Source organism: Anser anser, assembly GCF_964211835.1.
Source record: "Anser anser genome assembly, chromosome: 18".
Classification (NCBI taxonomy): domain Eukaryota; kingdom Metazoa; phylum Chordata; class Aves; order Anseriformes; family Anatidae; genus Anser; species Anser anser.
The window spans coordinates 3499381-3516213 of NC_139739.1; the positions used below are offsets into that span (position 1 = coordinate 3499381).

General features: G+C 45.8%; 1 protein-coding gene across 14 annotated transcripts in view; it reads right to left on the bottom strand.

Annotated features, from left to right (window-relative positions):
• Nucleotides 1–16833, bottom strand: part of PITPNM2 (phosphatidylinositol transfer protein membrane associated 2) — a 132486-nt gene that overhangs the window by 60831 nt on the left and 54822 nt on the right. For all 14 annotated transcript variants that reach the window (XM_083804375.1, XM_083804362.1, XM_083804370.1 and 11 more), the window contains one exon: nucleotides 4904–5076. In XM_083804375.1, the coding sequence (XP_083660501.1) occupies nucleotides 4904–4981 (78 nt within the window). In that variant the 5' untranslated portion in view covers nucleotides 4982–5076. The remainder of the gene's footprint in view (nucleotides 1–4903; nucleotides 5077–16833) is intronic.

Genomic DNA, 16833 nt, shown 5'->3' on the forward strand with positions numbered 1-16833 from the left:
AGCACAGCACACCGCAGATGCTTGGAAACACACTCTGAATTTTCAGCAAAGCCAATAAATGCAGAGCCCTGAGGGACTGTAGAAGACGGGCCCATGTTAAAAGATGCGAAGAGCCCTCGACGCCCAGGATCCCGGCCAAGTTCAACGGATAGTGCTGAGCAGATGGCTTTTCCTAAAGAGATTGCCACAAACAAGGGCCAGAGTCCTTCCCCAGCTGTGGACCTTCAAAGTGCCGAATAACGAAGTATTACTGTTATTAGCTCATAAGGATGAAGTAGCATCTTAAAATAACTCCCATCCTCAAAAGGCAATCACTAGGTCCGAGCGAGTCTTTCTAAAATACGCGCTGTCTTGGGAGGCAGGTCACAAGTACCCAGAGAAATCTCCTTGGAGCAAGAGAGGACTGAAGCTGTTTACAACAGAGAAACAGAGAAAGCAAGCTGTGCACGCTGGTATAAATATAAGATTTAATAATGTGAGGAATCCTCTCGTCTCATGCAGGGGTCAGAAGGGCAATGGTCTCTCGGAATCCCATGCCATATGGAACTGCAGTAATGAATGGTATTAAGACAATAAATGGGCTGACCTTTGGCTAATAACATACTGATCTTCCTACGAATGCCTTCAGATCTTGGAATACAAGCTTTTAGGAGACAGAGACTTAATATTAAAATGTGTGTTGTTTCTGGGGCAAAGGGGGGACACAGAAAGTACGTTCCCTAAACACACAAGAAAAGAAAGCATACGTTACAGGACAGGATAGCTGCTGAGACAAATATGCAAACATCTAGAAGAGAAATAATTAAGAGTTCCCTTAATAAGATTTATCTAAAGTGTCACAGAGAAAAAACAGAGCAGTCCTATCCTTTGTGCCCAAGAGGCTTCACAGTCCTTGCAGAGACAGAAACATTGCACATGCCTTTGGGGTGATACACAGAGTCAGAGAAGACATCCATGACAGAGTCCTTGGTTCAGCATTTCTTCAGAAAGAAATCCCTACAGATGCTTGGAACAGTCCCCTCCATCAACTGTTTGTGCTTCATTTCGGGTCTCCACTGCCAGCACTTACCCAAGTAGCTTTCTGCTTATGTTAGGACAGGAGCCTGCAGTTCCTCCAGTTTCTTCTTGCAGTCCTGTGGGCAAGTCTGCAGGTCAAGTTTATCTAGACATCTCTCCCCCTTGGAAGCAGCAGTGGGATTTTAAATGCGTGCATACAGATCTTATGAAAAAAATTACACTGTAAAACTCTTATCTAGAAAAGAGATGCAAAGAGTGATTTCACTGGTTTGATATATTTTTTGCCTTTTATGCATCAGAACGACAGGCCACACTAGACAGGAAGATCACTGATTCTGAGTTCAGATATAAAAATTAGTATGTTTTAATTGGATAGAAAAAGAGAGAAAAGTGCGGCTATGATGAAAAAAAATGAACCACAACCACTGTGCACATGGAGGAGCTGAGACCTAACTGCTCCGTGGCTAACGCAGCAAGGGCTCCCAACCCAATGACGCCAACAACACTGCGTGAGAGGTTTCCCATGAAAACAGTGATACTGATAGACTAAAATTTAATAGAGGAAAGCTATTCAGTTTAGACCTGCTAGGCTTCAAGCAACTGAAGGGTACATTAAGCCCTTTGCTGTAATGTAAAATTAACTTATTTATGGAAGAATCTAAGTGCTACTTAAAGTACTGAAACCACTGTCTCTGTAGATAGTATTTCAGAAGCTAGCAGAAAGCAATACTTGAGAGACTCCTTTTTTCTCCACCCTCCACCTCCCCCAGAAAAGAGGAAAAACCAAAAGGAAGCAGCAGGCCACTCATCTCGGTTTTCACAGGTTTACAAACCAGCTTGGGGAACTTTAAGCACAAGAGGAGCTTCAGAGCAACGTGGGCGCGGACACAATGATTTATTGTATGTCTCGCCTGCCGAGAGGCACAGTGTACCAACAACAGTTTATAATAATGTGCAATTTTAATTCTCCCATCCTGCAAACATGGTAAATGCAAGTACAGCCTGTCCTGGCTCAAAGGAAAGATCCTTTGCTACTTGGGCATGACGCTGCTTACATCAAAACCGGTGGAAATTTTGTTATGGCTTGCAACACGACGGAGGGACTGTTCCCTCCTGAAAGGAGATGAAAGGACCTTCCACTGCAAAGGCAAAAACCTCCATAGAAACGTCTTTAAAACGTGACCACAATATTACAGCTTGAGTCTGAACGCCCATGCCAACATGGCTTGGAGGGCCTAATTCTGCAAAAAGGGTTCCCAGAGGAACTGCATGGAGCAGCTGTTTCATCCCCAGGTGGGAAGATCTTTTTGGAGATCTTTAGCTGGGAGGATGCTGAAATCCGGGAGAATGATTTGATTGCTCTTGAAAGAGCAGCTTTCTACCAACTGGTTTGGAGCTTAATAGGGAGCTTCACTCATGAGCTTGAAGTTAAATGAGTGATCAACTTCAAGGACATGCTTAAGACTGCCTAAAACCCTTGAGGAATACTTGTGACATATCCTTTTTACCTTGTTGGAAAACTGCTTCTTACAGAACGGGCTGATTGGCGTCTCCAGTGGTAACAACACCGTACTGTATGCAACAAATGTCTTTGAAATGAACCTTTTGCTCTTAAGAATCGCTCCTCTCCCCAGGAACTACTTTAAATGGTTCTGTTCTACACATTTCAGACAAACATTTTTAAGAAATGCCTCTACACTGCTGTTTTATACAGATATCTCTGCTTGTTCCCCTAAGGAGGCTCAACCTACACGGCTTGCTTCTCCTGTGACCTCCCCACACATTTCAGAGGCAAAATAAAAGACAGACACGAAGCACTTTCCCATTCTCTGAAAGGAACGCAAGTCATGCTCCCCACTGCTCTCTCCCCAGCAGCTGTCTCACAGACAAAACCTCCACTTCTAAATCACACTGAAGAAAAAGGACATTTTATAGCAAGGTCTAGGAAAAGCTCCCATTGAAGGCAGCAGGAATCTTTCCACCAATTTCAAGAAGCAGATCCCTACTTAATACTAATAAACAGAACATAAACTCCATATACTACTGTAAGTGGCTTTCCTGGTTTTGATAATTATATTTTTTTTGAGCTAAGACTACTTTCAGTGTAAAGCGCAGCTAACTTTTCCTCTTGTACTACTCATACACATAACAGAGCAAAGTCACTTGCTTGCCACGTACTTCACTTCTGTAGCTCACCTGCATCTTGGGCTACATCCAGCATCTCTTACTGCCCTGCGCCGGGTAGGTGGAGGGAGATCAGAGACGTGACAACATCACTTCCCAGCACACCAGCTACTGCACCTGACCCATGAGGAAAACTAATTTTGCTGCATATCAAAGAATTAGAAAATTAGAAGCAGGGCTGGATGGAGGTGTAGTTTCTGATGTAGTTTCCTGGGCCAGTGAACCTCCCCCCTGCATGAAGCCCTAACGGCATGTCCAGTCCTTTGACATGAAGATATGGCCAAAATCACTGTCAAGTGAACAAAGTGGAGCCCAGTGCTCCACATTAATTATTTTAACTGCTGAAAGCGAACAGCAAACTCATCCCACTGACCAAGTCCTCCACAGTCAAATAGTTCGTCTGACAGCAGGCCTCATGCAGGCACTCCCCAGTTAACAATTCATCCTCCGTTAAATTAGGTGGGCTCTTCCTCCTTAATCACATCGTTCTCCTGCACGCTCTGCTGCTCGCTGAGGAGTTCTGCACAGCTAACACACTGCTTCCATTAGCCAGCTCTTTATTTAAAACAGCTGGGCTAAATTTGGAAGAAAAAATTTGTGACAAAATAGTTACAACAATATTCAAAGCTACTACAGCATCAGGAAAAGCTAGACAAAAATGATGCCACCTAGGAATAATGTTTACTAATTTATGTTCACATTTAGGCTAAACGCACAAAGATGATACATATCCTGGAGTAGTGTCAGAAAAAAAACACTGTTATCACTCGAAAACACGTACCATACGCTGTTTTGGCAGTCAAGTCCAAGTGTATTAGTCCACAAAGAAATACAGTTGGATGGTTGGGGGAGAGAAGGGATAGAATTGTGCTTTTGCTATATATTTTTCCTTAAATTTAAGTCATTTTAGGTTTTGAACCAAAGTGGATTCTGCTAGCATTCATCCCGCCACAGAAAGAGGAGGTCTACTGCCAACTCAGTATTAGACGTGTGCTTTGTTGGATAAGCAAAATTAATTTTTATTTAAGGTGCGGGACAATGAAATAACTCTTCAAATTCATTTCCTTTTAAAAACGCTCCCAGTTGGATTTCAAACAGTGGGAGAACATGGGCACAGAGGATTTGAGTTATAAAAAACCAACATTTTTATTAACTTTTATTGAAGAGAGGGGATTTAACAAAAAGTCCCACCAGTATTCAACAGCCTATTAAAAATAACAAGTTTTATGCCTCAACTGATTAGTATCTGTCTCATAGTGGCACATAAGAAATACCACATCTAGATTTTTTTTCCCCTAAATTCCAAGTTACGCCTGTTTCTTCCGTGCAAAAGAGCACAAGCCTTTGGTTTGCAGATGGAGCTGGCATCATCAGTTACCGCAGCCTGGCTGGGAAGCAGTGGCTGCGTAAGCCCTACAGCCCAATCACCTCCAGTTCGGTTCCCAAAGCCCTAGGCTCAATACTTCCCTTCTCCTGAACGGCCTATCTGTGAGCCAGTATTTCCCCAGGCAGGACGAACAGAGGTTCTCTAATTTAAGGACAAAAGGAGGCAGAACTTCAGGAATTCATAACTGGAAGTTTGTATTCCTTTTTCCCCCTGCTCAGAAAACCTCAAATTTAAAATAATTCATTCTCCACATGCTCTTCCACACAAAGCCCTGTGTCAGCCTGCACCAAACACACCAGCAGAAATGTTACTGACCTGTATCATGTACAGCTGCGCGATTCGATATTCTTCCACGCTCATCGGAAGAGGAATACGATACTCCTTTATAAGCATTTTGAATACAAAATCTTTTGTCCTCTTAGAAACACAATCCAGAAGCTTTTAGTAAAGGCTCCTTAAATAATGGCAAGCAAATGCATTGAGGATCCCTGAAACAGAGCGAGAGAGAGCAGCAGTTATTTTCCATTCTTCTTGGAGAACATCCTACCAAGAAAAAAATAAATAAATGAGCTCAAACGTTAATTTTTGTAATAGCAATAAGCTTAATAGCAGAGACGAGAATCCCTGGAGTGTTACCAGACCCTTAATATCAAATTGAACAGAATCTTTTAGAGGAATTTTGATTTGCTTCATGGGATACCATTAAAGCTATTACCCTCCTGACCTTTGCCACAGTATCAATCAGACTTTCATATGCAATAGCATCTCCATGGGAGAGATGTGACAAAAGCTCACAATGAATAGGCAGACCTTTAGTTGCTAGACAATAAAGTATCTTTCCAGTGTCAGCAACACACCAGAGATGCATCTACTCAAACGTATCAGGTTTTATCTTCTCGCGCTCGTTCAGCTGCAAGAAAAGGCAGTAACTGGACTCCTTCAACCCTCAAAAACTCCATGGCAAAGAATGTCATTTGGATTCTAACAATGAGGACACCCAAAATGTATTTTTCTTCCCTCTTTTATTTGGAATTACTGTCTTGGTAGGATCCATTCTTTTCCACCTCCAAATAGTCTACAGGCAAAATCCTCCCATCATCGATGGCAACGTCAAGACTCATTTTTACACTCTTGCTGCATAAGAATACAGCCAAAGATCAAAGTGCAACCAAAATATCCCATCGTACCCAGCCCTGAGGCAATTTAATAAAATTATTGCTTAAGAATATAGGGAATATAGCATTTACTACACCAAGGGTTAAAGCAGTTTCAAAACAAATGTCCTTAAGGTTCCCCAAAGGCTGTAGATAAAGGCAGTGAAATAATCTAAGGAAGGGGAAAAAACAACACTAGGGAGGAAGAGAGGGCACAAGGGGTGAAGTTGCCTGCTATCAGCACTTTGATGGCTGCTTTCCTAGCACGGAAAGCACTCGCCTGGTTCCTTCTCGTCACCAAAACTCCCCTTTCTGCTGTGCCTGCTTACTGGGAGTCCCCAGAAACAGCTGCTGGAGGGAACGTGGCCCCAAACCCTACGCCTGGGGAAAAAATCCCCTAATCAAAACCACCGACTTATCTAGAGGATTAAACTGCAGCCTGGGAACCAGGAAATTCCCCCCCCGCTATCACGGCTATCCATACATCTCGCTGTTTGCACAGCACTTCACTGACCTTTTACGAGGTTCAGAGAGGTTAGAACACATGCCCGTGATCACAGAGCAACCAGGGGCGAAACGCGGCGGTGTAACCCAGGTCTGTGACTCCTGATCTGCTCCAACCTCTCCGCCACACCTGGCCCAGCACCGAGCTCATGCAGGGGCACAGACCACCACCACCACGGGCCAGCCACAGGCTCTGCACAACCTGGGGCTGCTCGCTGCCATTCGATTGCTGCGTTTCTGGTTTGGCCGTAAAGCCCATCCATCCTGGACCGACTCTTCTGGAACGAGCTATCCGCCTGGTGCCGCACCAGCCGAACAATTTGTTTTCAAATTCAATTCCATTTCATTTTATTGCTGTCAGAGTAATCTGTGTGTATGTACGCGTGGAGGGGGGGAAATAATAAATAATAATAATTTATCTTTGCCATGCAAACTCTGTGGAAAACAGTTCTGGGAAGGCTGCGCTGCCCAGCGCTGCCGTGCCTACACGCAGGCGTCTGCATGTCCGCATGCACGTGCAGGATTTCCTCCATCAAGCTAATCCTCCAGAACAGGTGGGGATAATCTCATTAGGTGGGTTTTAATTAGTGTCATGGCAAAGAACAACAATAACCTCCGTAAGATGGATCTTAAACACCATCCCAGATCTGCACTGGTGAGATGCCAGGATCCCAGCTCTTGGAGCTAATGGCGGTGGGAGACTCAGCAACGTGGCTGGAGCAGTTCTTTATACTTTAGAGGTCTTTGAAAATCTGATTTAAAAGCTTCTCCCCCCAAAAAAATGCTCTGAAAGTGATTCTCCTCCCACCAAAAGAACGTCAGTCATGTCTGCCTGTGCTGCTTGCTAAAACCACGATATTTCCTATCGATTGGAAGAGACGAATAAAACAAAAATAGAACCTTAAAAGCAATGAAATGGCAGGAAACCAGTACCAAGAAGGAAAAAATGTGTTTATAATGAAGTGCCAGGCAGGCAATAATTCAGATGGCCAAGACACGGGAGAGACTGCTTTATTACAGGCACAAAACCCAACCGTTTTGGCCCCAAGCAGCTCAGCAGCAGCCACCGACAGCCACCGACTTGCTCGAGTGCACCAGGCTCGAGGAGCATGGCTGGTCCCAGCCACAGGTCCTGGTCCAGCTGGCTTCAGCTTTCCATTTTCCTGTGGTCAGTAGGGTTTGGTTCAGCCTGCAGGTCCCCGAGGGGCAGCAGGAGCTGCTGCTGTGCCTGCGGAAAGGCAGCGCTCCCAGGGACTGCTCCGGCAGCTGCCCTTTGCAGCCGGACCCGAAGGCTGGGCAGAAAGCGGCCCTGGAAATACCCTGGGCAATAGCAAGAGGCAGGTTTCAACCCCACACTGACTGTGAGGGAGGTGCAAAGAGCATGCAGGACAAACCTGCACTTTCAGGCAACTCACAGTGGCCTCCTTCCAAAGCCTTGGGGCTTTACGGAGAATCAGAGCTCACCAAGACCGCTTACTGTACTGCCCAAACAAATCAGAGAGCACAGCAAACACTGCAGAGAGAAGAGAGAGCCCTTCTGGGAGACGGGGAGCCAAGACACAGCTTTGGAAATCACGTCTCACAACGTGGTTTGTGTCCCCGGCACATCCCCATCCAGCCGCGTTTCGATGGCAGGCTGGGTTTCGGCTGCCCGGCCTCCGAGCACCAAGCTGCACCTTCCACGGGCGGCACAGTCGTGCAGGCCGTTATTCAATTTGTACACAGAGCTGTAGTAACTGTGCGAGCCAGGAGCATAATTTTATACCTCAATTATTTTAGAATCAGGCTCTCAAAGCATCATAATTACGCCACAGAGTCAATATCCTGCCCCGATGAGTCAGGTCCACCTTTGAGATATTGTTTCAGGCTGGATGAAGGCTAAGGCACCGTGCGCTGCACTTCCTTCTCATTTTCACATTTTCCCTCGCAACAATGGCAAGCTTCTTAAGGAGGTGCCCTTTCTTTAAATGGGGGAACCATCAGGATCTGCAGAAGCTGAGCAGATCGAGAGAGCCAGCGAAATCCTCAGCTTAGCCCCCCAACCTGGTGTCTGGGCAGTCACTTCGGGAGCATCACGGCCAGCCTCCCCGTTGCTAAACGAGGTCGCAAAGGGCTGATGACAACCGACAGCTTGCAATTAAGGACTAAGAGCTAGTGTGTGAAGGGTATTTAAACTGGGCTATTTAAGTCCAGGAGGCCAAACCACGGCCAGGCTTGACAGGCTGCCCCTGAAGGGCGTGGAAATTGAGCGTTAGAACAAAAATCCTGGCTCCTCTGCACGTCAGCTGGGCCCAGCGCAGGAAAACTGCTCACACCGGTACATTGAGGCTATAAAAGGCCCGTTCCTGCTCCGTTCCCAGCTGACTCCCCGAGCTGTCACCTCAACAACTGATTTTTGACCAGCTCTCCTTTTCTGTGCCCCGGTTGCTGAGCACAGGCTTTTTTAGGACTGGAAGGAGCTCAAGCACTCCAGCCACAACACACCTCATGCCAGGGCTGCCAGTTTCTGTGTTCAAGAGGGAAGAAATAAAGTCCTGGAAGCAGAGAGCGGCTGTAATGAGCTTTTCCTAGCCTCACACAGGAGGCTCGTTTTACACTATTATAAAGTTTAAGGACTCACGCTAGGGAAGAAAAACCCATCACGGAGGGTCACACAGCAGCCAGCGGCAGAGGCAGGTCCCAGCCCTGGGACTGCGGTCTCAGGCTCTGATAAACCATTGCCTGCTCAGGGCTGTGCTGCCTTTTGAAGCTGGGAAAGCCTCTCACTCATCAGCTCAGCTACTGTACAATTTTCCTTGGAATATTTTCACTGAGAAATGAGAGATATTAAAAAAACAAAAACCTGTAAGAAACAGTTAAAGGTAAAAGGACAAGCAAAGATATTACCTGGAGTCCTCACCTACCTTCCTAAAGACTTCCTTTGGGTTTTCTACATCTCCTTAACCCCCCAAACAAATGCCTCCTTGAAGAAAGTGATATTTAAGAGACGTTCGCGTTGGTCCCAAGTGTATCAAACACTTGCACCTTTGGGAAGCAGCACCAGGCTTAGCAGCCTGGCCACCACCACCCCGCTGCAAAGTTCCCTGAAGGAGAATACAGTGCCCTCGCAAAACGGGAAGCGCTGCATACATATTGCACTCTGATTTATTTATGCCATTAGAAGAAGCTGCAGAAACGTAAAAGATCCCTAGGACTTAAGTCAGCATTTTTTAAAGGCAGCCTCAACACTCACACCTTGATTAATGCAGCAGCCTCCCTGCTGGCCCCAAAGCAGCCTTGCTCAGCCTTACCCATGCAGAATATCACTGCTGCAAAGACCCTTAGTTATAATTTTGACCGTATCACCCCTCTTATTGGCACCTCTTTGCCAGCAGTATCTCCTTTACCACATCAAACCTCTACTCCCTCTCACCTTCAACCCCTTCAGTCCATCCCTCTCTCGTTCAGCACTTAGTGGTCGACCCCGGTTTCCAAGGAAGGCTGTCAGCCTTCATTTCCCTGAACAAAAAATCCCAGAGAAGCTCCCTTTGTCCTCGCTCTCCCTGGCTCTCAGAAGAAGCTCCCCGTTAGCATCTGGGAGGCATCACTGCCGAACCCTGCTCAGCAACCCTGGCTGGCCAGCGCCTACCTGACCCGCGGCAAGGGCTGCGGTGCTGCAGGGCACAACCCACGATGCCGACCAGCCCAACCTCACGACTGCCAGCCCCATCCAGCAGCTCTCTGACGGCGAGGGTCTCCTCGTCTGGGAAGGCGTGATGCTCACTGCGGGACCGGCTGGAGCACGACTGTCTCCTCCGATCACAGGAATGGCCATCGCCACGTAAAGGTCAAGGGGAAAGCACAGTTTATGAGGGCTTTCCAGGCAGATGGATACTGAGTGCTTGTGCTTTATAATCCCCTCCTCTCTACCCTGCTGAAGTGATCACCCTGCACAGGCTGGCTGAAAGGTTAAAAAAATAAATAAAATCTGTTTTGTGGCTATTTGTGGCTACCATTATTCGCAATAACACTCAACGCTGCACGCAAAACTCTCCCTCACACACACACGCACGTGTGCAATATATAAACTGAAGAGACAGAAGAGACTGAAGAGACAGGCTTTTTTTAAATCAGCAGTTTTCAGTTTTAGTACTCCGGTCATATCTGCTGACTGGCAGCTACGCAGATTTAAAAATTCATCAGGCCTTGAAAAAAAAAATAAATTAAATGTTAAAGTTCCTTAAAAGTTCACGGCTCATGCTATTACTGATTGAAGGATACCGTGTCGGTAAGTAATGTTCTTTGTAATCATTCATCTTAATCATCCATCTCATCTGTCACATCTTTTTTAAATAGAAGTTTTTTATGCAGATGCTTACGCACCCGAGTTTCAAGACTGAGTTTAGGTCACGTCCAGGAGTGAAGGAGAAGCTAGCGAACATTTACTTGCCCACATCACAACGGCATCACCCAGCCCTGGGAGCCCAGGGCTCCTGCCCTGCCTCCACCGTGTCCGGCCATAGCCTGCAATGCAGTCAGTAAAAAAAAAAAAGGCAAGGGGGGTAAATAAAATAAAAAAGGAGGAGGAGGTAAATGCAAGCATGCCTGGAGAACAATTTTCCTCAGGTGTAAGCTTCAGGACAAGCTCCCCAGGGTATTTCAAATGCAGGTAGCAGTGCAAAGGGCTGAGGACAAAACGCTGCTCGAAAAGGAAGGCACAGAGAGTGAACACAACCCGCATTTACAGTACTTAATCTTTTTTCCATTATTAGATACAATTTGACGTCACTTATAGAATTTAAGAGCTCATTGTAAAGCAGACGTTTATTACAACAGAAGGATGGAATCGGTCCAAATGCAATATAGCTACACTGGAGCTATTAAATCTTGTTATAGTTCACTGGGCAGCCAAATACTAGCTTGAAGCAATGAGAGGGAAAAAGAAAAAAAAATCATCACACCACACCAAAGCACCTACACACCCTTTTCCCTCCTTAAATATTCAATGATATTGTACCGTCTCTTCATATTTTCCATTCCTGTTACTTCTTTAACATTTGGGGAGAAGCACAAACCTGACTCCCTCCCTTCGGCCTTACGAGCGATGCTGCAGTGGTGCTCAGCAGCCAGCCCTCTACTCACATGCTGACTTCAAGGGGACCAGGTAAAGTCCATCAGCAGAACTTTGGCTGGAAAATTAATGTTTCAAGTCATGCCATGCCTGGAGGTTATGCAATAATGAACTAATAAAGAAGCCATTAAAAGGACTAATATGCACAGTGAAGTCACTGATGAGTTCGGAGGGAAAGACAAACCAGTCTCTAATCCTTTTGCTGATGCTGAGGGATAAAACTGAATATTAAAAAGAATGCAATAGAAATTAAAGGTTAAAAGTTTCCAAGTAGTCTCTGTGCTCTGCACAAACAGGGCAGCTGCAAAACCCCGAGTTCGGTGGCCTTGCGCAGAGCCAGGCTCCTCCATTTGGCTGAGCTGCAGAACCCGGGCAGACCCTGCTTTTCCCCGGCTGCTCCGAGCCCAAGTCCCTCACTGTCACCTGCTGAAAATAGGCAGAGATTACACACACGCATGTAAATAGAGATGTGTCATATAGATTTTATGTATGTATGTATATATAGACACGTACGTGTACACACACTTACAGAAACAAAAATAAAAGCACTGACGATGTGATAACTGCAGTGTGTTGGCTGAAAACAGACTGAAAATTGCTGGGGTGGGATAAAATACTGTAAAGAAAATCTATGCAACGCTACAGGCATACAGTGATGGACAGTATTTTGCTTTTATCTGGGACACGTCCATTAGCTGAAGGCCACTGCCATGCAGAAGTCTGGGCACTCAATGGACAGTGGCGGCAGGGAGATGGGATGCTGGCCAAGTTAAATAAATAAATCAAAAAATTAAACACCAAACATGTCTAATTTCTAAGATAGCTCTGGGAGACTATTGCATTTACACCTCACACCTTTGGTTGCTACAATCCCTCATCCTGAAGGAACTGAGGACAGTGAACAGAGAGAGCACTTGGTGCAGTCTCCACTAGTTTTTCAAGACCTCGCCTGGATTAAAGAAGTGAAAGAAAAGCCAAGAACAAGCCCAAACATAACCATGCTCTTCACGATCCATGGAACAACCCTTACACCTAGCTCAAAGAAGTGCTGGCAGCAGCATGACACAAAAATTTAACCAGGAGAAAGACAAAGAATGAACCAGAGTCAAGGGACGACCTCACCTATCTAACTCAAGCCATCATCCACCTCTCTCTCCATTAGCTGCTGCATTAGAAATTGCATTAACGCTACAACATACCCTCTTTTTTTCTTATTTTTTTTATAATTACATTATTATAATGACAAGAGCAAGAAGTCACGAGAGCTCCTACTCTGTCATCTTAGCAGTCACCACGCATGCCAGTAATTTCAAGGGTAAGAAGTTCTGGGAGCAGCCGGGCTGAGGTGCAAGAGCTCTGCAAACCTCTGCTGTGCAGCCCCCCAGAAGGTGCCCAGGATGAGCACAGACCTACCGTGCTCAGACCTGCTTTGAAAACAAGTGGTCTTACAGCTAGAGCTGCTCAGGAACCAGGTCTATTTCTCTAAAAAAAAAAGAAAAAAATGTGAATGAAGAAATACACTTCAAGCTGCAGAACCAAGGAGTCTCAGTCTGCAGATTATTTACAGATGTAAAAGGCTTTTGCTGCCTAACCTAAGTTATTCTCACTACAGTTCATGCCTCTCCTTTTGTGCCAGTCTCAGGAGAAGTTAACTATTCTTCTGCAAATCCCATTTTCATATTGAAAAATATATGCCTCTCTCCCTCGTCTTTCTTCTGAATTACAAACTTTCAGTCTCTCCTCGAGGGTCACATTTTCCAGCCCTCTTCTGATCCTTCTGCTTCTTTACCCCTCCTCCCACTGATCCACCACCACGGCAGACCTGAAGAAAAAGGATAACGTTTCTTTCATACATCTTTCATATGACTCTTGCTCATATATATTCCTGCATGACATTTGCCAATGGCATAAAGCAGCTGATGGCCACTCAGTCCAAAACCCATTGCAGCCTCATCTCATCTCCCGCAGAAAGGCAACCACACCAGTCATTCCCCATTACACAGTTTATTCATGGGTCTTTGCAATCATTTTACCAAATTATAGCCCATTTCAGACGATTGCCCAAGGTTAGTTTGAATTTTTATCCTGTCCTCCAAATATCTGCAGACCCACTAAAGCTGACTCTGAGACACGAGATGTCTATTTCCAATTTGGGGATTTGAGACAGCACCGAACAGACCCCGGACTGCTTCCTTTGTAGCTCCCTATCACACTGAAAGGGGACATCAACCACAACTCCAGTTTTTCAGTAGTTACAGTCTAGATGGAAATAACATTTTATTACCTCACTTATGAAAATATCACGTGGAAAAGGGAATGAACATTCATAGCTGGTTTTAAAAGACTATTTCGTAGAGGGAACACTGTATGATTGCAAAGTCAGTGTTATAGCGCCGTAATATTTCATGCTGGTTTCATTAGGCTGAGATTTGCCTTGCCTAAAGGCAAGATAGGGAAAGAGAAAATAAGTCCTACTCCATCAGAGGAAACTTGGAATGACACCTAGATCCTTGCACAAGAAGCCAGACAAACACAGCAGTGAAGCTTGATGAACAACGCTGCAATTGAGATGGAAAGTAAGAGGCCATTTTGCACAAGAGGGGTAAATGTTTAATATCTCTACTGCTTCTTTCATCCATAACATCAATAGATTAACACTGTTTCTGCGGCTGTGTAATTTCTTTGGAGTTTTGATCTTGGAAATAATTACACTAAATATTTCATAAGTGCCTTTGAAAGTTTTTTGGTTAATAAAGAAAAAAGAATTGCTAGCTGCTCTCAGACTGCAGCGGGATAATGAAGGTGCATGGATAATCAATAACCATTTTCAGTTCATTATTCAGCACATTTTGGGCTGGTGCTATTTCTTTCCCTCTACCATTCCGCATCCCACATGCGGAGTGACAGAGCATTTTTAAACCATCAGGTCTTATCGCTTTTGAAAAGCATTCTTAATGCTAACCACAACGTGGAACCCCCAGCCTCTAATAACAACCTACAAAATTTATAGCTTTCCAGGGTGCTTTCAGCTGAGCAGATTGCAAGCTGGGGCAGAGGAGGCCAAACTGAACTACCTGACGGATTGGTGGAGTTTCTTCTTTGGTGTAGATAACAAATCGCTGCATTTCTTCAGCGACTCCCAAGTGCATACCAGCTCAGACTGGATCTTGCATTAAGTTCCCTTTCAATTTGGGTAATTTCTGCTGCTTGTCCCTCAACTTTTTAATAAGATGAAAGAAAGGCGAAGTTTCTGTTCTGTTAAGTACCTTCACTAGTCCCTACATACAGCAAAAATACTCACTCATATTTAACTTGTGTTACTTCTTGGCTGCTCGGGGCCATCATGGGGCCGGGCCCTTTTCCTTGGCCCCCCATCCAGCCACTGCACTGCGACTACACTTGCTCCTCCATAAAATTCGGGGCTTTGAAGGTGTTCCCTGGACCTGGGGCAATGTCTGCCAGAAGAGAAATGCCATCGCCTTGCTGCTGGAAGGGACTGAGCGGAGTCACAGCACCAGCCCAGCCAGCAGGTCTGACTGAGGAGAGCGCCATTTCTGCGTGCCGCTGAGGAGACACAACTCAGTCATGCGAGGAGTAAATGAGGAGCCTTCTGGCAGGAGGAGAAAGTCCTGCCAGGAGGAGGCTGACCCGCCTTCCCATCGGAGAACACGCATTTGCTAAGCCGAGGCAGTATTAAAGCCCTAAAAGAGAGCAGCTTTTCCCAAGGATTACACACTACTGGGCACTACAGCTATTAAAATCCAAGCCTGGCCTAAGCAGCCTTGATTGCTAACCCCAACGCAAAGAGTTATTTTCCATCAGGCATCCGGGGCGATCTCCAGGCAAGATGCCCCACAGAGTTTGCATAATGGCAAAGGACAACTCCTGGTGCTGGCTCTGCCCTGAACAGCCCGGCGACTGACTGACTGCTGGAGCGCTGCTGGCTGCCAACATTTCCCTGCGCTGCCGCCCCGTCACCCCCGAGCAACAAGGCCCGCAGCACCCGTGGTCGCCATCCCAGGCCCAGGGCCATCGTCCTGGGCACCGCCGTGCCTCCTGCACCTCAGGAGGTGAGAGGCCACGAGGCGAGATGGAGGCCTGCAGCTCCATTTCTACTACTCGTCAACTGAGGGGGCTCCACTGGCTTCTTCCAAACCAGAGTGCCTGCGACAGCCATCGCTATGAGAAACCCCAGCGACACTTCCAAGCGTTAACCCGTGCGTCCAGCCTCCTCTGGGAATAGACAGCTCCGTTCCACCCCCAAAAACCACCACGGGACGTGCCGTGATCGCTTAAAATATAGCCAGAGCTGGAAACTGAATCTGGGACTTGGGAAGGAGAAAGGCACACGGATGAACCCATCGGACCACATTCACTTGCTGAGAGCATAAGCAGAGGGAGATGAAGCCATGTTGCAGAAAATTCTCTCCTCAAGAAAAATCAAAACCTCTTGATTTTACAGAGTGGAGTTAAATTGGAATCTGCCCGAGACATCAGCATCCCCAGTGTAACCTTCAAAATCCCATAAGATCTTGATTTATTAGTTTAGCTAGAAACTTGAGGGAAAGAAAAAAAAAACTATTTATTGGTGCCTTCTTTTTTTTTTTAAATAACCAAGTTTTCATGGCAAAGAAATGAAAGTGGACACTTTTACAGACACAATGCAGGAGGCAAATTGAACATGTTCTTTGCAGTCAGATACAGCTGGAGAGACAAGATGACAAAAAACGACAAAAAACTGCTGTACGGTATTGGAAGGGAAAATAAAAGCCAAATAACAGCTACACCTTCCATGCAAGCAAACCTTGAGGATGAAAATTAAAAAGCACCCACAAGAGATACCTGCAAAGCATTTAAAGTGCTAGTTTAAAACAAACAACAGCAAAAAAACCACACATTTGTCTTCACCTACTTGCTATGTTTTGCTTTTTTAAATCACCTCTTTTTCTCTGACCACTTTCTCAACAGCCCTGTTACAGCCATCCGTCTTCTGATTCCCTCCAACACAGAGAAACCTTCACAAATCTCAAGGCAGAGGACACCTGCAGGAAAGCCGACCATAATAAAACACCCAGGTGCTGAGACAGAATTGGACCAGCGGAGGCTGATTACAGCGCCGAGTGACATTGTCCCTCCCAGGAGGGAAGCCAGCTGCACCTTTGTATATTTAACTTCTGCATGAGCTTTTCTGAGCACAAAGTACAGCGTGTTTCTACAGAATACTTATAAACTCTCCTCTGATTAAACTTGGGGCCGGCTATACAGCCTTGCGCTTGTTTGGATTTCTCGACATGCAATTCAATTACTATTCCTGTCATCTTGCAGACTCGTTGTGAAACAAAATCCAATAAAATAGGGAAAGAAAATGGCACTGTGGAAGGAACATGAGCACCTCCAGTCAGTCTGGACACCCATGGGCTGAACTCCCCCTGGCTGGGAGCTGCCCAGAGGGTTTTCTGCTGCTGCTCTGAAGCGGA